Source organism: Mobula hypostoma, chromosome 4 (assembly GCF_963921235.1).
Source record: "Mobula hypostoma chromosome 4, sMobHyp1.1, whole genome shotgun sequence".
Classification (NCBI taxonomy): Eukaryota; Metazoa; Chordata; class Chondrichthyes; order Myliobatiformes; family Myliobatidae; genus Mobula; species Mobula hypostoma.
The window spans coordinates 130929659-130955445 of NC_086100.1; the positions used below are offsets into that span (position 1 = coordinate 130929659).

The following is a 25787-nucleotide window of genomic DNA, read 5'->3' on the forward strand; positions in this document are numbered from 1 at the left end:
CCAGTTCACCTGGGATCACATGCGTCTTAATCTCTCTAGATGAGCCCCTTGAGGGATCTTGTCCACGGTCATCCATGAGCTTTACAATTCTCCAGAAAGACAGGACAGTTGAGTCTTTTAAAGACAGAGGAAGTGGAGTATGCGTTCTGATTAACTCATTGTGGTGCACAAATGTGGTAGTTCTGTCTCAATTCTGCTCGTCTGACCTGGTATATCTAGTGGTCAAATGTCATCCATTTTAACTGCCAAAGAAGTTTTCGGTCATTATCCTGTATATTCCTCCTTGGGTCAACGTCAGGCGGTCATTGGAGGAACCATACAATGTAATCTGCAGGCATGAAAATGCATACTCTGATACCTTCCCTATCATTGTGGGAGATTTCAACCAGGCTAGCTTGAAGAAGTCCCTGAACAACTATCACCCACATATCACCTGCAGAACCAGAGGAGCCAACACGCTTGATCACTGATATACTACCATCAAGAACGCTTACCATGCCATCCCAAGCCCACACTTCGGAAAGTCCAATTATCTGGATATATTTCTAATCACAGCAGAGAGGCAGTGATGGAAGACAACAGCAACAGTGATGAGGAGCAAGAAAGTATAGTCAAGGGAAGTGCAGGAGCACTTACAGGACTGCTTTGAATCGGTAGACTGGACAATATTCAGGGATTCATCTTCATGTCTGAATGAGTATACCACAATTGTCACCAACTTCATTAAGACCTTTCTGGATGAGTGAGTATCTTCCGGAGCTTACCATACATACCCAAACCAAAAACTGTAGATGAATCAGGAAATTCGTAAGCTACTAAGGGTTAGTTCTGTGGTGTTCAAGCTCAGTGATCCAGAAATATACAAGAAGTCCAGGTATGAACTACGGAAGATGATTTTAAGGGTGAATAAACAATTCCAATTGAGGTTAGAGGTGGAATCGGATGAACGTCACCTCTGGCAGCGTTTGCAGACCAATACTTTATACAAAGTTAAATCTAACATCTGTGATGCTGGCAGCTGAGTTCAACGCCTTTTATGCACGCTTTGAAAGGGAGAGTAACACTACACCTTTGCAAATCCCTGCAGCATCTGGTGATCCTGGTGTCTCTGTCTCCGAGGCTGAAGTCAGAACATCTTTCAAGAGTGCGAACCCTCGCAATGCGTCAGTCCCTGATGGTGTACCTGGTGGGGCTCTGAAACCTGTGCCAACTAACTGGCAGGAGTGTTCAAGGACATCTTCAGTCTTACTGTTGCAGGCAGATGTTCTCACCTGCTTCAAAAGGGCGATAATCATACCAGTACCTAAGAAGAGCAGGGTGAGCTGCCTCAATGACTGTCGCCCAGTGGCATTCACATCTACTGTGATGAAGTGCTTTGAGAGGTTGCTCATGAGTAGAATCAACTCCTGCCTACCAAGGATCCTGCACAATCATACCCTCAGTTCTAATCAACAAGCTCCAAGACTTGGGCTTCTGTACCTCCCTCTCCAACTGGATCATTGACTTCCTCCTTGGGAGAATAGTCTGTGTGGACCAGAAATAACATCTCCTCCTCGCAGACAATCAATACTTGTGCACCTCAAGGATGCATGCTTAGCTCACTGTTCTACTCTCCCTACACTCATGATTGTGTGGCTAGACACAGCTCTAACGGCATCTATAAACTTGCTGATAATACAACTATTGTTGGCAGATTTCAGATGGTGACTGGAGGTGCACAGGAGTGAGATAGATCAGCTGCTTGAGTAGTGGTGAAACAACCTTGCACTCAACGTTAGTAAGACGAAGGAATTGATAGTGGACTTCAGAAAAGGGGAAGTTGAGGGAACGCATACCAGTCAGTCCTCATCGAGAGGTCACAATTGGAAAAGGTGAGCAGTTTCAGGTTCTTGGGTGTAAGCATCTCTGAGGATCATCCTGGGCCCAACATATTGATGGAATTACAAAGAAGGCACGACAGCAGTGATATTTCATTAGGATTCGAGGGGACTTGGTACGTCAGCAAAGACGCACACAAATTTCTACAGATGTTCTTTGTAGAGCATTCTAACTGGCTGCATCACTGTCTGGTCTGGAAGGGCCTCTGCACAGGCTTGGAAACAGCTGCAGTAAGTTACAAAGTCTTCCAGCTCCATCATGGGCACTGGCCTCCCCAGCATCAAGGACACTTTCAAAAAGCGATGTCTCAAAAAGGCAGCATTGGTCATTAAAGACCCCCATCACTCATGACATACCTTCTTCTCATTGCTACCATCACAGAGGAAGTACAGGATCCTGCAGGCACATACTCAACGTTTCAGTAAAAGCTTTTTCCCCTTTAGCCATTGGAATTCTGAATCAACACTACATCAGTACTTTTTCCACTCTTTTTGCACTACTTAATTAATTTTATTTTCTTTTTTTATATATATACTTATTGTATATATAATTTTTATTGTTATGTATTGCAAAGTGCTGCTGTCCAAAAACAGCAAATTTCACAACATATGCCAGTGATATTAAACCTGATCTTGATTATATCCCTGTGCTTGCTGTTTGAAAATTCACTTTTTGTAAGTCAATAGCTGTAGTTGCCACATTATTTAACTTCGAATGGCTTTTGTAAGTTCAAAATGCCATGAGGGCAAAAGGAAAGGGAAAGGAACTTCCACCGTGCTCACTTCCTCAAAGGAATCCCAAAGCCCCTCTCAATCTTGTAAAGGAATTACTCTTAAGATTTTGTCATTTAACCTCTATGAACATTAGCCCAGACATCCAAGTTTTTTTTTGATCTGCCTAATGTTGTACCAATCGTACATGGGAAATTATTGTTGAAGTCCAAATTCATTTCCTCTGCCATTTACTTTGACCCCAGCCTGGAGCACATAGGGTTCAAGAACAAAGGGGTGCACTGGAGGCCTCCACCCCCTCTGAGATTAAATTGTGTACAGTGCTGGAGGGGAATTGATCCATTACCATCTCTCCAGCTATAATAATAATCTCTGAAATCACACTGCAGCAAATTTATTTTTGAGTGCTTAGTGTTGGGAGTAGTGACTGAAAAGTCTTTCAGAATCAGAACGAGATTGATTATTACTGACATTTTATGTTTTGAGGCAGCAGTACAGTGCAAAGACAACAATCTATCAATTATAACAATAAATATATCATGCACAAAAAGGTATTAGCAAAGCAGTGTTCTCGAGTTCATGGATCGTTCAGAAATCAGATGGCAGAGAGGAAGAAGTTGTTCCTAAACCACCGAATGCCAGTTTTCAGGCTCCTGTATCTCTCCCTGATTGTAGTATTGAAAAGAGGGCATGTCCCGGATCGTGATGTTTGTTGCCTTCGTGAGGCACTGCCTCTTGAAGATATCCTCGATGGTGGGCAGGGTTGGGCAATGATGGAACTAGCTGCGTCTGTAATCGTCTGCAACCTCATGCAATCCTGCAATGGTGGCTCCAAATTGGGCTGTGATATAATCAGTCAGAATGCTCGCCATGGTTAATCCATAGAACATCTATAAGCTGCACGATTAACATGATATTCCAAAGTCATTTATTATCAAGGTACTATATGTATACTATATATAACCCTGAGATTCGTCTCCTTACAGGTAGCCACAAAACAAAGAAACTCAATAGAACTCACTAAAAAAGAAGACCAGCAAACACCCAATGTGCAGAAAAAAGGCAAATAATGCAAATAAAAGTAAGCAAACAGCTTTTAGAGCTAAACTTCACAGCAGTAAGTCCACAGCCACGAAGCCAGTCACAGCTGATCCAGGAGCCCGTTATTTGCAGGCCACGGCCTCAGTTCAGTGCAGAGATGAGTAAACCTCACCGGGCAGCGAACTGAACACCAGCCCGACCCTTGTCGCTGACCCTGACACCCTGACCATTACAGTCTGGCCCAGCGCTTAAATCAGCCAAACAGTGGGTCATTTCTTGCTCTCTGATTCAGGCCTTACCGCTCCAATATGCCCTTGGGTCTGGGTCCCGCCTCCTTGATTCATCTCTTACCTGATCTTTCCATCTGGAATGGCACTTAAGTCAGTCAAACATCGGCTTTTTCCTTATTCTTTGCCCGAGCCTCACTGCCTTGATATCAGGTCGGACCTGCTGATTCGAATCAGCTCCAAGCCACTCCAGCAATGGTCAAACATTGGCTCATTCCTCGCTCTTGGGCCTGGGCCCTGTCACCTTGATTCAGCCTGTACATGCCACACTGCAATCGTCCTGCATCTTCGAGACTGCACACCACAAAAAATGCCCTGTTGTGCAGGTGGTTTAGAAGCTCTACTACAAAAGGGAAGTTACAACTATTGGTTGCAGTGATTGTTTACTGCAAAAAATATGATTAATAAAGTGATCAGTAGTTTAGTTTGTTGCTGGCAGGTCTTCGCTGTGCTCCACCAGCGCCATCTTAAACAGAACTTTATGCTTGGAGAACTTTTCTCCATATTCCTAGTTCTTCTATTCAATATTACCCATCCTTTCAACTGCTTTCTTATCGTCCTCATTTCTGCTCTTTTATTCTGCACCCCACTGCTTTTCCCTCACCTGTGCCCTGCCACCTCTGTTCTCAATTTCTCTTTCTTACTGGCACATCACTGCTGGAGTTACGTTTGTGTGTGAGAGTCGGTCAGTAACTAAGCGTATGTTCATTTCTGAAATGTGTTAGTGAATGAGTTGTCAGTTGATGTGTCATTTGTGCAGATGTACACAAACTGAAGTGCTTTCTTTAGGACAGGGTTTTCCAACCTGGGAACCATGCACCCCTTGGTTGATTGTAGGGGTCCATGGCATAAAAGTGTTTGGGAACCCCTACTTCTGGAGAAAATAGTTGTAGAGAGACAGAGTAGAGGATTGTTAACTATTCTGACCTGATAAATTTCAGATTGGAGGGGCAACGTCACTGGGAAGTCATTTAGAAAGGTTACGGTACAGTTTTGCAAATATGCAATAGGGTAAAATCACTATTTCAAACAGTTTTTTTTATATTTGGGCAATCAACCTTCATTCCTTGATCTCCTTTATTTATGTAGATCTTCAGGAAGGCCAGGGCTGTAGCACCTTCTATCCTTTTCTTTGATGAAATAGATGCACTGGCTGTTGAAAGGGGAAGGTGAGTACTGCAATTGTTTTATCTATTTCTGAGAACACCCCCACATTTAATGTTTGTTTAATTATAATATTGTAACATCAATTCTTCAACATCTAGCCATCTGGAAATCTTAAGTTTTATTAGCACCGTAATGAATGAATTGTTTTTAATTTTTGGGGAAGGATCAGAGAGAAACATTTTTGTCAAGAGCTATTGTTTGGATCTGGAGGGGCATGTGAAAGTCAGAATTCCCTGAAATGGTCAGACAAGTGCTTTGGTTGTGTCTGTCACCAGTGATGCAATGGGAAATCATGTATTTCTTTCATTTAATTACTTGAAACATTTGGCATTTTGCATTTTTATTGCTTTACTTTTATATTTGACTTTTTGTTTGCATCAGTCACTGCCTTTTGTGCATACAGTATAAGGGGTGAGGAACTGCACAGGTCCATCTCAAGTCCATGCTAGTCCAACCTTATCACAAGATGGAATGTTTGTAGTTGCTACATATACAGTAAAACAAGATTTAAGATGATGAAAAAGGGCTTATCTGTAATAAACTAGAGACCAAGAGACCAAGAAAGGTGGATGTAAGTGGTAGTGGTATCAGCAAAAAAAAGTTGATGAAGCTAGTGATTAGCTCACATTGAGCAGATTTTAAATGGTTCGGCAGACAGGGAGAAGTGTGAAATTCAGATGGAGAATTGAGCTGGCAAGTAATTGGCAATTCAGGATTATCCTAAGGGCTCAAGGAACCGTACCTTCTCTTCTGGGCAAGGGTATTACAGCCTTCTGGGCGCAATAGTGAATTCCACTGTCTTGGCGCTGTTTTTCTGTGGTAGAAGCTGCGAAAATCTTGGGAAGCCAGATATGTTAACCTGCCCTGATTTTCTTCAGACATTCAGGATAAATCCACTAATCCTGTGTCTTTGTGTACGTCTAATTAGGTTGTCCTTATATGATTACCATGTCTGTTTCACCCACTATGTGGGGAAGAAGATCTGGAGTCAGAGGATAATTCAATAGATTGTGGTGATATTCTGTGGTTATTTCCATTCTTATCTCTCAATATTTTTGACACCAAATTTGGCACAGGAAATAATTGAATTTGCAGTGACTTGGGAAAGTTCATTGTTTCTTGTTAACGGCTGGGAATTCTCAAGTTAGTGGCATGATTCATTTTGAACTACAATTGTTCTGTGAGTAGTACCTTAGGATCTCCTGCATCCATCTAAGAAAAGGCAAATTGAAATCTCTGCCATAAAAAAAAATTTGTGAAAATGCATGTATGATCTATCTGCACCTAGAAGAAAAATACAGGTTAATATTTCAATCAGCATTCTGGAGAGATGTCATACTCAAAAACTAATCAGCTAATAGTTGATATGCTGTTCATTCCCAGTAGTGTGTGTTTTATTTATGGTTTTTAGTAGTTGGTATTTCACTGGTTATGTTTGTTAATTGCACAGATTGCAGATTGTATTCCTGTGCTAGATTTTATGAAAGGCTATCTATGTCAACCAATTCTGTGAGTAGCTTTTTAAGTTTCAGAGTTCATTTTCCTTTGAAATCCCAGGAATATGCTGGTGTTATGACCAGTAGAAAAGGTCTTCAATGTAGTTTTTGGAGCAATCCTTTATAAATTATCAGTTACATACGACCCCATCAGTGAAAGTAATCAGTAATGAAACCTATTGAAATAAACCAATTGCATTCTGTTTTTCCTTTGTTTGCTCACTAGATTTAATGGCCTTGGTTCTGTAACTGTAATAGCATTATTATACATTGAGGCTGTCATCATCTTCTGAAGAATACACATTCAGTTAGGCACCGAAAACCTGATACAGATTCTATATATCCCTGCAGAGTGCATTGGTTTTCATTTTTCTGTAGTATAGTCTCCAGAAATTAATGAATTTTTGATATCATTGGGAATTGTGTATAAGATGATGAGAGGCGCTGATCATGTGGATAGCCAGAGGCTTTTTCCCGGGGCTGAAATGGCTAACATGAGGAGGCATAGTTTTAAGGTGCTTGGAAGTAGGTACAGACAGGATGTCAAGGGTAAGTTTTTCACACGGGAAGTGGTGGGTGCGTGGAATGCACTGCCAGCGATGGTGGTGGAGGCAGATATAATAGGGTCTTTTAAGAGACTCTTAGATAGGTAAATAGAGCTTAGAAAACTAGAGGGCTATGTGGTAGGGAAATTCTAGGCAGTTTCTAGAGTAGGTTACATGTCCAGCACAATGTTGTGGGCTGAAGGGCCTGTAATATATTGTAGATTTCTGTGATTCTATGATCAGTAAACAATGCTTCCCATAAAACTCTGAAATTATTGTATTTTTTTGCATGAAATGTAAGTGAGCTTTAAGTGGTTTATTAAGCTGTAGATGTTGCTTCTCTAGACCCAATAAACAAATTCAGCCCTGGATAAAATTCCCATAGATACTGTTGAAGTCAGAAGTTTAATACACCTTAGCCAAATACATTTAAACTTAGTGTTTCACAATTCCTGACATTTAATCCTAGAAAACATTCCCTGTCTTAGGTCAGTTAGGATCACTACTTTATTTTAAGAATGTAAAATGTCAGAATAATAGTAGAGAGAATGATTTATTTCAGCTTTTATTTCTTTCATCACTTTCCCAGTGGGTCAGAAGTTTACATACACTTTGTTAGTATTTGGTAGCATTGCCTTTAAATTGTTTAACTTGGGTCAAACGTTTTGGGTAGCCTTCCACAAGCTTCTCACAGTAAGTTGCTGGAATTTTGTGCCATTCCTCCAGACAGAACTGATGTAACTGAGTCAGGTTTGTAGGCCTCCTTGCTCGCACACGCTTCTTCAGTTCTGCCCACAAATTTTCTAACGGATTGAAGTCAGAAAATGATGTCAAGTCTGGTTCATCCTTGGGAGCAATTTCCGAACGCCTGAAGGTACCGCGTTCATCTGTACAAACAATAGTATGCAAGTATAAACACCATGGGACCACACAGCCCTCATACCGCTCAGGAAGGAGATACATTCATGTCATTTCATTAGATGCTGGGAAAGCCTTTGACAGAGTTGAATGGCCATATTTATTCAGTACGCTTGAGAAGTTTAATTTCAGTCCGATATTTATATTTTGGATTAAATTGGTATATTATACTCCTAGCTTCAGTTTTTACTAATAATCAAAGATCTTTTTTTTGATTATTTCGTGGTACTAGACAGGGTTGTCCTTTAAGTCCTTTATTATTTGACATCGCTTTAGAACCTTTAGCAATTGCTATCCGAGATTCACCAAATATTTTTGGTATTATTCATGGGAATGAGTTACATAAGTTATCATTATACGCAGATGATTTATTATTATGTATTTCTGACCCAGAGAAATCCATTCCTGCAATTTTATCTTTGTTGACTAAGTTTAGTAAATTTTCTGGCTACAAACTGAATCTTAATAAGAGTGAACTTTTTCCATTAAATATGCAGGGGGGTTCCAAATTATAAATGCTTACCATTTAGATTAGTTACTGATTACTTAGGAGTAAAAATCACCAAGAAGCATAAGGATTTATTAAAGGCTAACTTTTACCTTTATTGGATCAGATTAAATGTTTGCTTACTAAATGGTCAGCAATGTTTTTGTCTTGGATTGGTCGGATCAACGCTGTCAAGATGATTATTTTACCTGAGTTTCTATATTTATTTCAAGCATTGCCAATTTTTATCCCGAAATCCTTTTTTGATAATGTTGATTCAAAAACTTCTTCATACATATGGCAGAATAAAAATCCTAGACTAGGTAAAAGATACTTACAGAAGCCCGAAAAGGAGGGCGGTGTAGCATTGCTGAACTTTAGATTTTATTACTGGGCAATTAATATTCATTATTTAAAATTCTGGACATGGAATTTGGACACAGTTTCAAGTCCACAATGGGTTAATCTTGAATGTAAATCTATTTCAGGGTTTTCATTGGGCTCTATTTTAGGGACCCTGCTCCCTTTTGATTTTTCTAAATTGGATAAACAAATGGATAACCCAATAGTTAAATATACTCTTCGAATATGGTTTCAGTTTCGAAAATTTTTTGGATTGAATCAGTTTATTTTAGCAAACCCTATTCTATCCAATTTTCTTTTTCAATCCTCTTTTTTGGACCAAGCCTATCTAGTCTGGAAAACAAAAGGTATAATATGATTTTCTGATTTATTTTTGGATAATTGTTTCGTGTCTTTTGAACAATTATCTAATAAGTATAATTTACCTAGACCCCATTTCTTTAGATATTTACAGATTAGAAACGTTTTAAATACTGTTCTTATTACCTTTCCGATTTCATATTCAACAGGTATAATGGAAAAAATTCTAGATTTAAATCCTTTTCAGAAAGGTTCAATAGCAATTATTTATAATATGATTGTGAAAATAAATCCAGATATATCGAATACAATTAAGATCGACTGGGAAAGGGAACTTAAGCTTACTTTACCTACAGAGAAATGGCAAAAAATTTTTCAATTAGTTAATTCTTCCTCTATATGCGCTAAACATGCGTTGATACCGTTTAAAGTTGTATACAGGGCTCGTATGTCTAAGGATAAATTAGTTCGTTATGACTCTCATATAAACCCTGTATGTGATTGATGTCATTCTGAGATTGCTTCATTAACTCATATGTTTTGGTCTTGCCCTTTTCTGAAGAAATATTGGGATGACATTTTTGATATTATTTGAATTGTTTTGAATATTGATCTACAACCTCATCCTATTACTGCAATCTTTGGCTTACCAATGATGGAACATCGCCATCTGACCTCCTCAGCTTGTCGGATGATTGCTTTTGTTACACTAATAGCTAGAAGATCCATATTATTGAATTGGAAAGAGATTAATCCTCCTACTACATTTCAATGGTTTTCTCAAACTATGTCTTGTTTAAATTTAGAAAACATTAGGAGCGTCATTTATGACTCTTCTATTAAATTTGAAGAGATTTGGAGACCTTTTATTCAATACTTCATATGATGTAATTTGACCCTTTCCAATTCTAGTTTGTTACTTCAATATTCAGGGAGAGGAGCGGAGTTAATGACGCTAATGGTTTTATCTCAGGTATCATAATAGCCCATCCTTTTTCTTTTTTTTTCTTTAGTGTAGTTTTCTTTTAGTTGGTTTAGAGTTCTTTTTCTTTCGGGGTATATATATATATATATTTTTCTTTTTTCATGATATTTTTATATTTTCACTATATTTTTCCTGTATTTGTACTTTGTGAGATTTTGGGAGGCTTATTAATTATGTGTCAATTGAGTTTATACTTGTATAAACTAATTATCGATAATGTAATCCCAATTGCTCGGTATATATTTTCTGTAATGTTTATGATGTTGAAATTAATAAAAAGATTGAAAAAGAAAGAGACACATTCTGTCTCCTAGAGATGAACGTACTTTGACGCGAGAAGTGCAAATCAATCCCAGAACAACAGCAAAGGACCTTGTGAAGATGTTGGAGGAAACAGGTAGACAAATATCTATATCCACAATAAAACGAGTCCTATATCGACATCACCTGAAAGGCTGCTCAGCAAAGAAGAAGCCACTGCTCCAAAACCGCCATAAAAAAGCCAGACTACAGTTTGCAAGTGCACATGGGGACAAAGATCTTACTTTCTGGAGAAACGTCCTCTGCTCTGATGAAACAAAAATTGATCTGTTTGGCCATAATGACCATCGTTATGTTCGGAGGGAAAAAGGTGAGGCTTGCAAGCCGAAGAACACCATCCCAACCGTGAAGCATGGGGGTGGCAGCATCATGTTGTGGGGGTGCTTTGCTGCAGGAGGGACTGGTGCACTTCACAAAATAGATGGCATCATGAGGAAGGAAAATTATATGTATATATTGAAGCAACATCTCAAGACATCAGCCAGGAAGTTAAAGCTTGGTCACAAATGGGTCTTCCAGATGGACAATGACCCCAAGCATACCTCCAAAGTTGTGACCAAATTGCTTAAGGACAACAAAGTCAAGGTTTTGGAGTGGCCATCACAAAGCCCTGACCTCAAACTGATAGAAAATTTGTGGGCAGAACTGAAAAAGTGTGTGCGAGCAAGGAGGCCTACAAACCTGACTCAGTTACACCAGTTCTGTCTGAAGGAATGGAACACAATTCCAGCAGCTTACTGTGATAAGCTCGTGGAAGGCTACCCAAAACATTTGACCCAAGTTAAACAATTTAAAGGCAATGCTACCAAATACTAACAACGTGTATGTAAATTCTGACTCACTGGGAAAGTGATGAAAGAAATAAATGCTGAAATAAATCATTCTCTTTACTATTATTCTGACATTTCACATTCTTAAAATAAAGTAGTGATCCTAACTGACCTAAGACAGGGTATGTTTTCTAGATTAAATGTCAGGAATTGTGAAAAACTGAGTTTAAATGTATTTGGCTAAGGTGTTTGTAAACTTCTGACCAACTGTATATACCTCAAACTACCATGGAGTTTTAAAAACTTAAATGCTTTTAAAATGTGCTTTTTACTACATGTATTCTGTGATATGTTTAATTTATTAGTCAGAAATATTGGACTTTACTACTTGACTTGTCTTAGAAATTCATTAATACAACTGCCTATACAGTCAGCCTACTGATATCTCTGTGGCTAGGTGCCTGGGATTTTTTGAACTAATGCTGTGCAGCAACCATTGCTGCAAAAGGTAAAGTCCGTGGACTCACAGACCAATTAGTCACTGAACTATTTTATTCAATGTCAGGTGCAGGTAATGTCCTTTTCCCACTGACTAGAGAATCTAAGCCATCTCAAGTTTTTGTTGTCATTACCCAATCATAAAACTGAATGCATTTCAAACCCCCAGCATAAAATAATTTTAACCACATTGGATTCAAATCTCTCTCTAATAATATTAATATCAATGCAGTTAATTTGATTATAATATGCATTTCCTTGTTTTACTCTAATTCAGTGACCTTTCATCTTGATAAACACCTGTTTCTTTCATAGAACTTTTCACGCTTATATCACAAAGTGATATTCTTATTTATTCTTTCCAGGATGGCTTTTGGTCAGTCATTTGGATTGAACAAAATAGTGCCGTTATTTATCATTGACTGTTGATTTGAGAGTTTTAGTGCTTAAGAAAGATGTATACCATTTCCTGCTACTAACGAAGGAGGACTGAGCACCATAGGAAGCCTAAAACTGCCAAGGCATATTTCACTGGAGTCAGCGAATGGAGGAAATAAAGCAGCATGACAGTTAATTATGATTATGGCAGCAGAATTGAAAAGATTGAGTTGGCAGGAGTGCCTTGCTGACAGTTTTCTGCTGTGCAACCTTGACAGAAATGTCAGACTCAATAATACCTTCCAGCCTAAGTGAGCAACATGTCTCTAGGCTGTATGTGCAAGTCTGCTGGAAGAACTCTCAGCATTTCAGGAACCTCTACTCTAGATTGCTGTGCTGCCTTGTTCTATATTGTAGAAGAATGAGGTCTTTCAGAAAGTTCTGCATCAGACTTTGCTCGCTCAATCCTTTAATAATAGGCTAATCATAGTTTGCACATTATCTTTTCACTGCACTAAAACAAATTGGACATATTTACTATTCTCTCTCCCTTTGTAAAAAAGATTATATGTATTGCATGTGGTAAAAAATATATTTTTTGCCTTTGTTTTGCAAAGTGACAGAAAGCATTTCAGATTTTTCATGAAATCACGTAGTTTAAACTATATATATATACATATATAGTTTATATTTCTGGTACTAGCAAAAATTTCCCATTGGTTTTTAAACATATAATTTAAGATCACTCAGTTCTTTCACACACAGGCTTTTGAATTATGTTTGATTTTGGTAGTGGACAGAATTTTAAACTTGGCAGTAGGGCTTAGAAGCTATTGATTTATTTCAGTACCAGTTCTCAAACTTGATATCTTTATGGTTTATTTATGTTACTTTTTTTTAATCCATTCCCCCTTAGATTGAGCCTACCCAGATTAATGGCACATGGAACCCTTACATAAAAATTTGTCATCCTCTTCACTGGGACTGGACTTGAAATTTCCTCTCAAGGGGCTAAACGTGCTCTTAAAAATACAAGTGCTGCAATTCCAGAGTTTTCTGCAGCTGTTATGCGTGATGGACTGGCCTCAATATGTTTTTGTCATATATGAGTACCCAGATTACTACTGGTTTTATTTTTATTGTGCCAATTAATGAAACTTGATGACCCACAAGGCCATTTCAGAGAGTTTTTAATGTCGAAGTTGGTTTCTTTCGTAAGTTTAAATTTGTAGCAGCCTGAAGAAATCTTTCTTGGATAGCAATACATTTGAATAGCACCCACACTTTGAATTGGGGCTACGGAAGGCAATAATCCCTTCCTATGTTTCTGGAACCAAAGCTGATATGGAGGTCCTGCAAACTTTGCCACTGTGATTTGGGAAATTATTGGTAGTTACTGAACCAAGATCAGAAGTATGGTTTGGGATTCTAGCTTTTTGAGAAGATACTAATATTGGTGGGAAAGACTTGGTAGAGTTAAGCAAAGATATGCAGAGAACTTGACTGTGGGCAGTGTTTCACAGTCAAGAATCAGCACCAGATTAACAATGCAGCTATAAGGAGAAGGCCTTCCAAATACAACCCTATTCGCAATACTTAAGTTAGGAATTGGATGGAATGCTTCTCCCATAGTTGGATGGATGAATGTTTCGGTAATGAAAATTGAGGATCCAACATCATTGACAGTGGAGCATGCTGGTGATTGCCACTCCTGCTAATTCACTGTTTCTAATCCATGAAACAGTAATTTGACAAATGTGCATGGATACTGCTTGGTAATGCATTTGGTACCAAAAGGAGCATAAAACCCATGGGCAAACAGGAGGAATTCTGCAGATGCTGGAAATTCAAGCAACACACATCAAAGTTGGTGGTGAACGCAGCAGGCCAGGCAGCATCTCTAGGAAGAGGTACAGTCGACGTTTCAGGCCGGGACCCTTCGTCAGGACTAACTGAAGGAAGAGCTAGTAAGAGATTTGAAAGATTAAAACCCATGGGGTTTGTGGCAAAGCTACCAGCTACAAGTTTGCTCCAAATTACATACCGTTGTGTCTTTGACATATATTGGTCTTCCATCAGCATTGAAAATTCTGAAATTCCTAATTTTCCACTATGCATTTAACTATGGATTTAACAGTTCAAGTTCAAATAACTGGCCTCGTTTCTTGATGTCTTAAAATCATACAATAGCAAGATTTTTTTTGACACTAATGATGAAGAAAATGGGGGTGGGTCTTAAATTGAGTGTTAGTAATTGATTTCATTACAGAATTTTTAATGTACCAACACAGACTTGAAAAAACACTTTGTTCAGTGTGAATTTGGGCATCATTGTTTAATGCATAATTAAAGGGATCAGCTGATTAAATAGGTATTGAAATAGAGGCTATAAATGGGCAGCTTTTAGTTAGTCATATAGAAATTACAGCATGAGTAAAATAAGAGAGAATGCAGGGAATCCAGAGAAAGCTGGCTAATTGGATACACAATTGGCTTGATGGTAGAAAGCAGAAGGTGATGGTGGATGGTTGTACTTGGAGGCCTGTGACTACTGGTGTCCTTGAGGAGTCAGTGCTGATCTCATTGTTGTTTGTCATCAATATCAATGATTTGGATAAAAATATACAAGGCATGGTTAGTAAGTTAGCAGATGACACAAAAATAGGTGGCATAGTGGACAATGACAAAGGTTATAAAAATTACAGAGGAATTTTGCTCAGCTGAATAAGTGGGCTAAGGAATGGCAAATGGAGTTTAATTTGGATAAGGGTGAGGTGTTAGATTTTGGAAAGTCAAACCAAGCTTGGACTTTAACAGTGACTTTCAGCCTGGGAAATGTAGAGCAGATGGACTTGGGACTGTAAGTGCATGGTTCACTGAAAGTGGAGTCACAGGTAGACAGAGTGGTGATGAAGGGTTTTCACACACTGGCCATCATAAGTTAGGGCACCTTTGGGAAGTCATGGTGTAGTTATACAGTACTGTGTTCAGTGTTAGTTGCCCTGCTATGGGAAAGATGTTATTAAACTGAAAAGAGTGCAGAAAAGATTTAGGAGGATGCTACTAAGACTTGAAGGACTGAGTTACAAGAAGAAGTTGGACAGCCTTGGACTTTATTCCTTGGAATGTCAAAGACTTAGAGGTCTTATAGAAGTGTGTAAAATCATGGGAGACATAGGGTCATTCCACTCTGCCTTTTTCTTCCGAGTTGGGGAATCACGAACTTGAGGGCATAGGTTTAAGGAGATAGGGAGAAAGAATCAAGAGGAACTTGAGGAGCAACACTTTTGCACAAAGATTGTATCTATATGGAATTAGCTGTCAGAGGAAGTAGTCGAGGCAGGGACAGTTGCAGCTTTTAAAATACACTTGGACGGATACAGTACACGGATTGGAAAGGGTTTAGAATATTATGAGACAAATGTTTTCAAATTAGACTCGCTTGGAGAGGGCATCTTGGTTGCATAGGCCGTTTGGGCTGAAGGTCTTGTTTCTATGCTGTATAACTCTAACAGAGGAGAATTTACATGAATGTATTAAATATATATACAGTAGCATAGTAAATCAGACGTAAGAATAGGGCTCCTAGAAGTCGTTCTGCCATTTATGGGATGCCATTTAAGATCATGGGAAACCTTTTACCTCTAATATTTTCCAGAACCATCCCCATATCCCTTGATTCCATATATTTATCAGTCATAGCTTGAATAAACACAATGAGTGAAAGCATTATGGGATAGAGAATTTCACTACTATCTGAGTGAAGAAATCACTCCTTTATTTCCCTACCTCTTATTCCCCTACCTCTTATTCTCCAACAATACATCCCCAGTCCGAAAGGCCGTAGCATTGGCAAATATTCAACAAGCTTGTGGCTATCAGGCCCTTTATGATTACTGAAATGAAAACAGAAAATGCTGAAAACATTTAGCAGGGCAGGCAGTATTGGAGGAAAGCGAAATAGAGTTATTGTTTTACGTCTGAGATGCCTCAGCAGAACCGAGACAGAGAAAAAACGTTGCTTTTTAGAGCAGAGGAAGTCGGGAAAGATCGGAGTACACAAAGACAGTATCTCTCATGGTGAAACAAATGAGTTAGTATTGCCATTAAAATCAGAATATGCTTTCTTGCATTATGTGGAGCTTTTAGCTTAATTGGTACAGGTTTCCCCCGCCATCCGAAGGTAGAGCGTTCCTATGAAACAGTTCGTAAGCCAAAATGTCATAAAGCAAAGAAGCAATTACCATTTATTTATATGGGAAAATTTTGTGAGCGTTCGCAGACCCAAAAATATCCTACCAAATCATGCCAAATAACACATAAAACCTAAAACAACAGTAAAGTATAGTAAAAGCAGGAATGATATGATAAATACACAGCCTATATAAAGTAGAAATACTTTTCCACAATCATTACTGCACTGTTCTCCGTAGCGAAAATCTCACGCAAGTGCTGTTGGCAAAAACACGGTGCAAGCACTCTCCAGTAACCTTTAAGCTATGAAGCTGCCAAATCATACCAAATAACATGTAAAAATACACAGCCTATATAAAGTAGAAATAATGTATGTACAGTGTAGTATCGCTTACTGGAATCGGGACAGCGTCAAGCACACTGATAATGGTGTGTTAGGCTGAGTCGTCGCAGGTTGGGTTGGTGCAGTGGCCCCCACCCTCCGGGCCACCAACTGATACCGATCTGCGAAGCATGCAGGGGTACAGCGGTAGCCGGGAGGCATACAGCACATATTTAAGAAAAAAGCCGAAACAAACATGCTAATTAATTAGGTGCCGCCCGGCACATAATTGTTGGCCCAGATCAGTGCCGATTTCCGATTGCATCATCTCTGATCTGGGCCGACAATTGTGTGTCGGGTGGCACCTAATTAATTAGCATGTTTATTTTGGCTTTTTTCTTAAAGATGTGCTGTGGCCTCCCGGCTACCACTACATTCTCCGCGAATCGGTATCTGTCTGTGGCCCGGGGGTTGGGGTGGTGGGACACTGGGGTGTCATCTCGTCATCATCTGTTTCCATTAGGGCAGGCAGGTCATCTTCTATCTCTGCTTGCCTCGATGTTGAAGGTCGAGGTTCGTCGTCTGCTGTGGCTGATGTGGAAGGCTTGCTTGACTGCTGAGCCTCGCGCATTTTTCTATCACACAGTTCTTTGTAAGGACTCAAACCATCTTGCAAATATCCCCTAAACCTACGTACCCTTTCAAAATTAAAGTCGTACTTTATCATTGCAGCGAAAATCTCACGCAGTTGCTTCACGTTCAGTTCGCTACTGCATTCGGTTTCGATTGTTATCCTTTTTTCTTCCAATTGCATGAGTTCTTCATCTATCAGATCTTGGTCATGGGATGCCAAAACCTCTTCAACATCATGTTCGTCAGCTTCCACAAGCCAAACTCACCTTGTCCTTGCTTCGTACACCACGATCGAAACGCTTAATTATGTCTAGTTTTATACTAAGCGTAACACCCTTATGAGCTCTTTTAGGCTTTTCCGATACCATAGAACTCATCTTGCTAACGGCTGCTAAACAGGCACGTGTTTAAACAATGCCAGCCAGAATGCAGTTCCAAATTCGGGGGACAGCGTCTGCTCGGGGCGCGCGCTGCCTTTTATCGCACGCTGCTTTTTTTTTGTAACAGTGAAAACACCTTCTGAAAGCGAAAACGGTACTAATGTAGGTCTTTCGTAATAGTGAGGTTTCATAAAGCGAGCGTTTGAAAAGTGGGGGACACCTGCATACTGATATTCTCAGTGTTGTTTCATTATTTTCAAAACTGAATTCTGCTTATTCCTTTTTGGGATTATTTTGCAATTCTAAAGCTCCCTTCACCTAGTTTAACAAAATCTTATAGCGCTTTTTGTTCTATTCCTTGTTTGTTCACTAGTGATCACTATCTAATTTGAAATAAATAATCATTTGTTCAAATATTTCTTTTAATAATGTCTCTTTTTGCACTTACTAAAATTAAATTATTACAGATGCTGTATATTTGAAATAAAAACAAAAATTATCTGGCCCTTTTCTATTATAAAGCTAGTTCCAAAAAACAAAATTGTATTAGCATGATAGGAAAACAAAACTGTCAGAATGGGAGAAATGGGAAAAGGTCTTCAGTGGTGGAGTAACAGAAACTGGGGATGTGTGAGAGACCAGAGCTGGAGAAGCTCAGAGTTATACTGTAGGTCTAAAGGAGATAATAGATATGGACAAATCACAGAGATTGGAGCATTGCTTTATTTACATCATTGCTGGTTTTAAAAGAAAAATTTCTTACATTGGACCTGTCAGAAACTCATCTGGATTTTTTCAAAAACAGTGTTATTGTATTGTTTAACAATAAGATTAAGACTTCTATTTTAAAACCTTTTTTTTCTAAATGTAATGCATTTCGTGAGCATCTTTTCTGTTGTTATGAAAAATACTTATGGACTGTATACTTTGTTTTAGCTCTGCTGGTGCTGGGAATGTGAGCGACAGAGTACTTGCACAATTGCTTACCGAAATGGATGGTATTGAACAGCTACATAACGTGACAATATTAGCAGCAACTAATAGGCCTGATATGATAGACAAGGTAAGATCTACAGACTTTCTGGATGTTTGCATTTGTGATTAATTCAAAGTTTTGTGCTGTACAGATATTTAATGCATATAATGCACTGGAAAGATGACACCATGTACGTTAACCAATGTTTCTGTCATTATTGGCATCTCTGCACTTTACTGCAGTTACTGTAGGGAAAATACAGAAGCTCCTATTTCAGAGGATTTGCTAAATGCCATTATTACTGTTCTGAGGCATTTTTGAATTGCTTCTTTCCCTGATGCAACTTAAATACTGAATACAAGTCAGCCTCCATTGTTTGCATACTTGCCAAAGGTAATACCGTTGGGTATCACGTTTAATGGCCAGGCATAATTGAAACATTTTAGAATTTATTTATACTAATCCTTAGTTTAATCTATAATTATCATATGAATTGCGAGCAGGAAACAGCTGATTACAACTTCAACTCTGAACTTCTATCTATATTTTGTAATTTTTCATCCTCTTGCTTTGCAAATATTGTTCTAATATTTGCCTTAAAGATATTCAAGCACCTGCTTCCAAAGCCCTTTAAGCACTGCTACTACTATGTCGACTCAGGCCTAGGGGCCGGTGTCAAGCAAGAAAACTCCAAAGATTCAAATTCTTATGAGGGAGGAAAAAATACCTCGAGAAAAAAAATCCGTCATCTCCTGACACCTTGTTCTGGATTGTTCGTCAAGAGAAAGCAATGTCTCCATGTCCAGTCTGTCAAGACTGTAGGATATACACTCAATGAATGTATGTTTGTAGTCTTCTGCAGCTGTAGCCCATCCACTTCAAGGTTCATTCAGAGATGCTGTTATGCACACCCCTGTTTTAATGTGTAGTTATTCAAGTTACTGTCGCCTTCCTGTCAGCTTGAATCATTTTGGTAGTTCTCCTCTGACCCCTCTGATTGACAAGGCATTTTTGCCCACAGAACTGTGGCTCACCCGAAGTTTTTGTTTTGTTTTTCGCACCAGTCTCTGTAAGCTCTAGAGAATATTGTGTGTGAAAATCCCAGGAGATCAGCAGTTTCTGCGATACTCAAACCACCCCATCTAGCACCGATAATTATTCCATGGTCAAAATCACTTAGATCATATTTTTCCCCGTTCTGATGTTTAGTCTGACAACTGGATTTCTTAAGCATATATATATTGTTCTATACATTGAGTTGTTGCCACATGATTGACTGATTAGATATTTGCATTAATGATCAGGTTTACAGATGTACCTAATAAAGTGGTCACTGTCCTTTTAAATACCTTCTCTCCTAACTGGCGGAGGATATCACTTAGTCTCTACAACCTTTTTTTAAAGGAACAACCAGCTATAGCAGTTAAAAGTCTTGTAACTGCTTCCAATGCATTACCATTTTTCTTTAAATAGGTAGACAAACACTACATAGAGTATTCCAGATGTGGTCTCACCGGTGCTCTGTATTAGTAGAGCATAGCCTCTTTACATTTACGGGTGGATATTCAATTCCTTAACTATAAACAGTGACATTCTGGAGATACATGAAGCTGTAGATGTTGGAATGTACAGCAAAAAAAAACTTGTTAGATTTGTTGTTGAAATGGCATACCATCATTTTGCAAATCTTCTACTAGAACAGTTCCTCTGAATCTCTGATCTCTACATCCTATTAACTTATTACAGTAGTACAATCGGCCCTCCTTATCCGCGAGGGATTGGTTCCGGGACCCCTCGCAGATACAAAAAAACGTGGATGCTCAAGTCCCTTATTCAGCCTGTCTAAATGCGGTGGACCTTAGGACCCAGCAGAACCCCGGTCCTTATTTAGCCTGTCTCAGTGTGGTGGACATTAGGACCCGGCGGCAGAGCTCTGAATCTGCAGTGTTTCTGTTCATGAAAATAATCACAATCGTGATTTAAGATAAAGTGGAAATAATAAAGCGATCAGAAAGATGTGAAACGCCATTGGTCATTGGAAAAGCGTTAGGCTACAGTCGGTCAATGATCGGAACAATTTTAAAGGATAAAGTGAGAAAATCCCTGCCCCGATGAAAGCTACAATTATTACTAAGCAACGCAGTGGTTTAATTATTGGGTTTTGGGGTCTTGGGTTTTTGATCCTCCACATCAACCTGGCAGGGATGGACAGCGCACTCGGGAGCGATCTGTCACTGGATCGAACTCGGGAATTTTCGTTCCCGAGTCCAACGCTGAAACATACGTTTCTTAAGTGTTTTATATGCATAGAAAGGTAAAATATATACTATATACTAAGACAAACGTTTGACTAACTGATGCTAAATAATACCGGATGTACCTGTTCTGACTTACTTAGTATGAGAACTTCCGTTTTTTTTCGATCCTGATCCACGATAACCTATGCACATCCTCCCGTATACTTTAAATCATCTCTAGATTGCTTATAATACCTAATACAATGTAAATGCTATGTAAAATAGTTGTTATACTGCATTGTTTAGGGAATATTGACAAGAAAAAAAGTCTGTACATGTTCGAACAAAAAGTGCTGGAAGAGCACTTCCGGGTTTTCTCGATTCGCGGTTGGTTGAATTCGTGCATGCGGAACTTGTGGGTAAGGAGGGCCGACTGTACTGGGAGAATCCAGCACCTATTGTAATACTAGAGTTTAGAGAGGAAAGTTGGCAGAATATTTTCTGCCTTGTGAACATCATCATTGCATATCATATTCTGAAATATTAAATTAGTTGTTTTCTTTTCAAAGTCAAGTTTATTGTCAAATGCACAAGTACACATAGGTGCAATGAAATATTTACTTGCATCAGCTTCACAGGCCCATGGCATCATATAAGTGGCATTCACAAGTAAAACATAAACTAAACATAAATTATACACAATTTTAACCAAGAAGCACAATTACAACAAAAACATCTGTTTATTTTAGTACAAAGTGTTCATAATGTTGCTGAACTGTAGTGATTAGGGTTTTGCCGGTTGGTTCAAGAACTGAATGAAGAAAAATGTTGTTACAAGAAGACAACATGTTAATATTGCAATCACTGTGTAATCTTTCTTATAATTTTTATAATTGTAATTCTTACAATTTAGTAATGGCTTTATTAATGTTCAACAGCAGTCTAGGTGCTGAAATCGAACTGTAATGGTAGATTAGAATGGTGAAGAACACAGAAAATGTGATGTTAATGATAAACAAAATAAATTTAAGAATCAGTCATTTGTAATTTTTTTGGTCAATGTATGTATTCTGACATTTCTGTTCTTTTCAAGGGAGGCTAAAATATTAAAGGGATAACTCACTCACAAATAGTTTTAATATGGACATGTTGGTGATGGGCAGCCTATTCATTCTGATGGACAGGCCATTCACTAAAATATTTGAAAGAGGTTAAGTTCCTCTGTTTTAATGTTTTGTTTTAGTTTTAATGCCTCCATGCTATGTTTCCTAGGCCATTGAACCCAGCAGCTGAAGGGATGCTTGAAGGGACAGATTGATTAGGAACTACTTAACCAGGGGAAACCAAAATTCTTATGGCCCTCCCACCAAACTTGCATTCATGTTTGACTCACTGCCCTTTCCTGTCCTCCTTGATATAATCTTTGACTTTTGCAACTTCCTCCTTCCTCTCCTCCATTTCCCAGCTGGCTTCCTGGCAGGATTAGCAAAGGCTGTTGGAAAAGGTTAGAACTGGCCCTGCATTAAATCTTTGAGATCTGTGGGAAAACCTGAATTTCATATTCTCACCACCCCCGTTCCTTAATCCATAACAGTTAACATTGTGATCAAAGCTACTGATTGGATAAGATGAACAAAATAATTGTGAAATGTTAATATTTGATTGTATTGAATATTGCTACATTTTACATATGTAAAATGATTCATGTAACTTATATGCCCATTATGTGTGGGATATTAAGAAGTGAATTGTGAACAGGTTGAATAACTGCTTCAGATTTCCAGGTACAAATCCCACATAGTTTCATATTAAACCAGGTTTTGTTATGTGACCTTTGTAATTTGAAATGAGAAAATATATTAAACACTCACAGAGTACTGATGAATTAGTATGTCATGACCCATATTAATATGTCGGCCTATTGAGCAATACCTTAATCTCTGCTACAGAATGCAGGTTGGCTTTGTCTAGGGAACTAAGAGCAGAATAAGCCCTAGGGATTCGAATTATTTTCAGCACTGGAGGTTACTTGAACAGCTGAAAAATCTGATTATTTTGCCCCCTGCTGTGTCCAATTTGAGTGTCAAACACATTGGATGTGATGTATTAAACAACTGCTGAGTGAGATACAAGATTACATTTTAGGTCAGCACCCTGGGGTTTTCTTTCCAAGCAGCACTCCCATGTAGAGCCCAAGGTTACACCACTAACTAAATGGTTACAATTTCAATTAATGCATATAATTGAGAAATAAAGATTTATGTCTTTGCTTCTAGTGATCTGTCATGATTTGATGGAGAGTTTTTTGCTTCATGGACAATCAGTGTGGAAAGCTAGTAGCTGAAACACCAGTATCAATCTGCAGTTTTCTGCAGGGAGTATGTCCAGCAACTTGCATTTAAATTAAAGCCACAAGCTGCTTCCCAAAAGTATAACCAGCAAAATACACATTGAGCAAAAGGGGGATATGAGGATATGGTGACTAGAAATGCTGTTAAAGAGATTGGTTTGATGTTGTATAATGATTTGCTCTCTACTCAGATTAAAAAGAAAATTACACAGGAAAATTGAATTAACAGTGGTTTCCTTTGATTATATATAAATTAAGGATGAAATGCCAGTGAGATCTGATAATTTGATGAGGTATTTGTACACTCAATTTTGAAAACATTGATAAGAAAAAAATGTCTTTTGTATAAAGAACTATTTGAATATGAAAGTTGATTCAATCATGATGCTTGGAGGAGAATTAAGCTAAAACATCAGTGCAACCAGTGAATTGGGACTCAGTTAGACAGACTTGATGAGTAGCTTGGACTAAAACTAGCCAAGTGCCATGGTGTTTTACAGCACAGAAGTAAACTTTCAGTCCATTAATTCCACACCATGCAATCCTACAGCAAGACCCTTTTCTTCATTTTCTCTACATTCTTAATAGCTATTCCCAGATTTTACCATTCACCTACACAGGTGGGGTGCATTAATCAACCAACCTGTGCTGGTTCTGGGATATGGGAGGAAACTGGAGTACGCAGGAGGAACTCAGTTGGTAACAGGGAAGATATGAGCACTCAGCACAGACAGCACTGGATGCCGCTTTATTGGCAGCACTACTGTCTTTTAGCTTGTTCTGTGTTATCTTTCTTGGGTAGTACGGGGATACTTTTTAATTCATCAGGGTCACTTTTTTTATTGGATATTTGAGAGGCAGTATGTAAATAGCCATTTCTCAAGTTTAGCAAGAATAGAATTGTTGACAGGGAAATCTGTTTTGAAGCTTGTGTCTCTTTGCACATCAACAGAAAATTATTATTTTGTTTTAAGCATAGTTATAAAAGTAATTTTAAAGATAATGATTAAGCAAGGTACTCAGTGGCCACTTTATTAGTACAGGAATGGAACCCCTTGTGGTCTTCTGCTGTAGTCTATCCACTTCAAAGTTTGATGTGTTGAGCATTTACAAGATTTTCTTCTGCACACCTCTGTTGTAACACATGAGTTGTTGTCACCTTCCTGTGAGCCAGTCTGGCCATTCTCCTCTGATCTCTCTCATTAACAAGGCGTCTCAGCCACAGAACTGCTGCTCACCAGATATACAGACGGGTATTTTGTTTTTCGCACCACTCTCTGTAAACTCTAGAGCCTGTTGTGCTTGAAAATCCCAGGAGATCAGCAGTTTCTGAGATACACAAACTATCCCATCAGGCAACAACAACAAACAGACTTTGGGAGAAGTGAATTAAATAGTATCCCCAGACATCCTACGAAAGATAATACGGGATAAGCTAAAAGTCACAGACGAGTACACCTAAGTTACATTAGTTTATAACCAAAATTTGACCTCCCTTATCTTCCTCCTCCATCCATACTGATCAAATATATGGCATCCCCAGCACAATGATACCAATAAACATAGCTCCCTTTCAACATTCAAGTATCTCAATCTTCACTTCCTCCCCCCTTCCTATCTATCAAAAGGTGCAACACCTGTCTTGTTGTCTTCCTACATTAATTCTTTCCAGGTAAAGTAGATATCTTATTCAGTAAACCCCTTTTACTGCTCATAATTTAGTCGTCTTTATGTCAAAGAGTCCAAACACAAACTTGAGAAATGCTTTTGTTCATTTTGTGGCCATAACTCAGTGTTTCTAATTGGCTTTCACGTGAATTTTTGCATATTGGATTGTCTATCCTTAGCCTCCTGCACTTTTCCAATAAACTGCAACTTAGATATGAATTAGCAGCTCTGCATCTCTTAACTAGGCACATTACAGCCTTATAGGCTTTACATTCACTTCAAAATTTCAAATCATATTTCTTAATTACCACCACTGGCTTTACACCATTACACCTTCATCAATTCAAGCATTTTACCCTATCATTCTACTCTCTCATTCTTTCCTTCCTTTCTCTCTATCTTAAAACTTATCCACAATAACTTTTGGAGGTTCTGATAAGCAATTAATGACTTGAAATGTTAATTTTTACTCACTTTATAGATTTTGTCTGTCTTTGGTGATTTCAATATTTCCTTTCTCTATTTCAGTAGCAATGAAGTATTTTAGCATTAGCTAAAATCAAAAAGGATGCTATTTATATAGTTCAGCTAATAGGTGCACTTCCCCAATTTATTTGAACTACAATTGAGCGGACTTTGACAGTGCTGATAGTTATCTCTGTTGATGTTCTTAGCTTTTCTGAGATGAGCATGCCCATTAAAACTGAAGATTCCTCACAAAATAAGTACGCAATACGTATTTATTAATTTCAAGTTACAGTTTACTGTATGAAATTTAATCTTTGAAAAACACTTTTCAAGGATTGTACACACTCTTTAGAGATTGATCAATTGGACAAAATGTAAATAAGTTTCCTATTCT

General features: G+C 38.4%; 1 protein-coding gene across 1 annotated transcript in view; it reads left to right on the forward strand.

Annotated features, from left to right (window-relative positions):
* The window catches only part of afg2a (AFG2 AAA ATPase homolog A), a 428299-nt gene that overhangs the window by 88120 nt on the left and 314392 nt on the right, over positions 1–25787 (forward strand). The window contains exons 13-14 of the mRNA XM_063046538.1: positions 5027–5106; positions 18631–18757. Of these exons, the coding sequence (XP_062902608.1) occupies positions 5027–5106; positions 18631–18757 (207 nt within the window). The remainder of the gene's footprint in view (positions 1–5026; positions 5107–18630; positions 18758–25787) is intronic.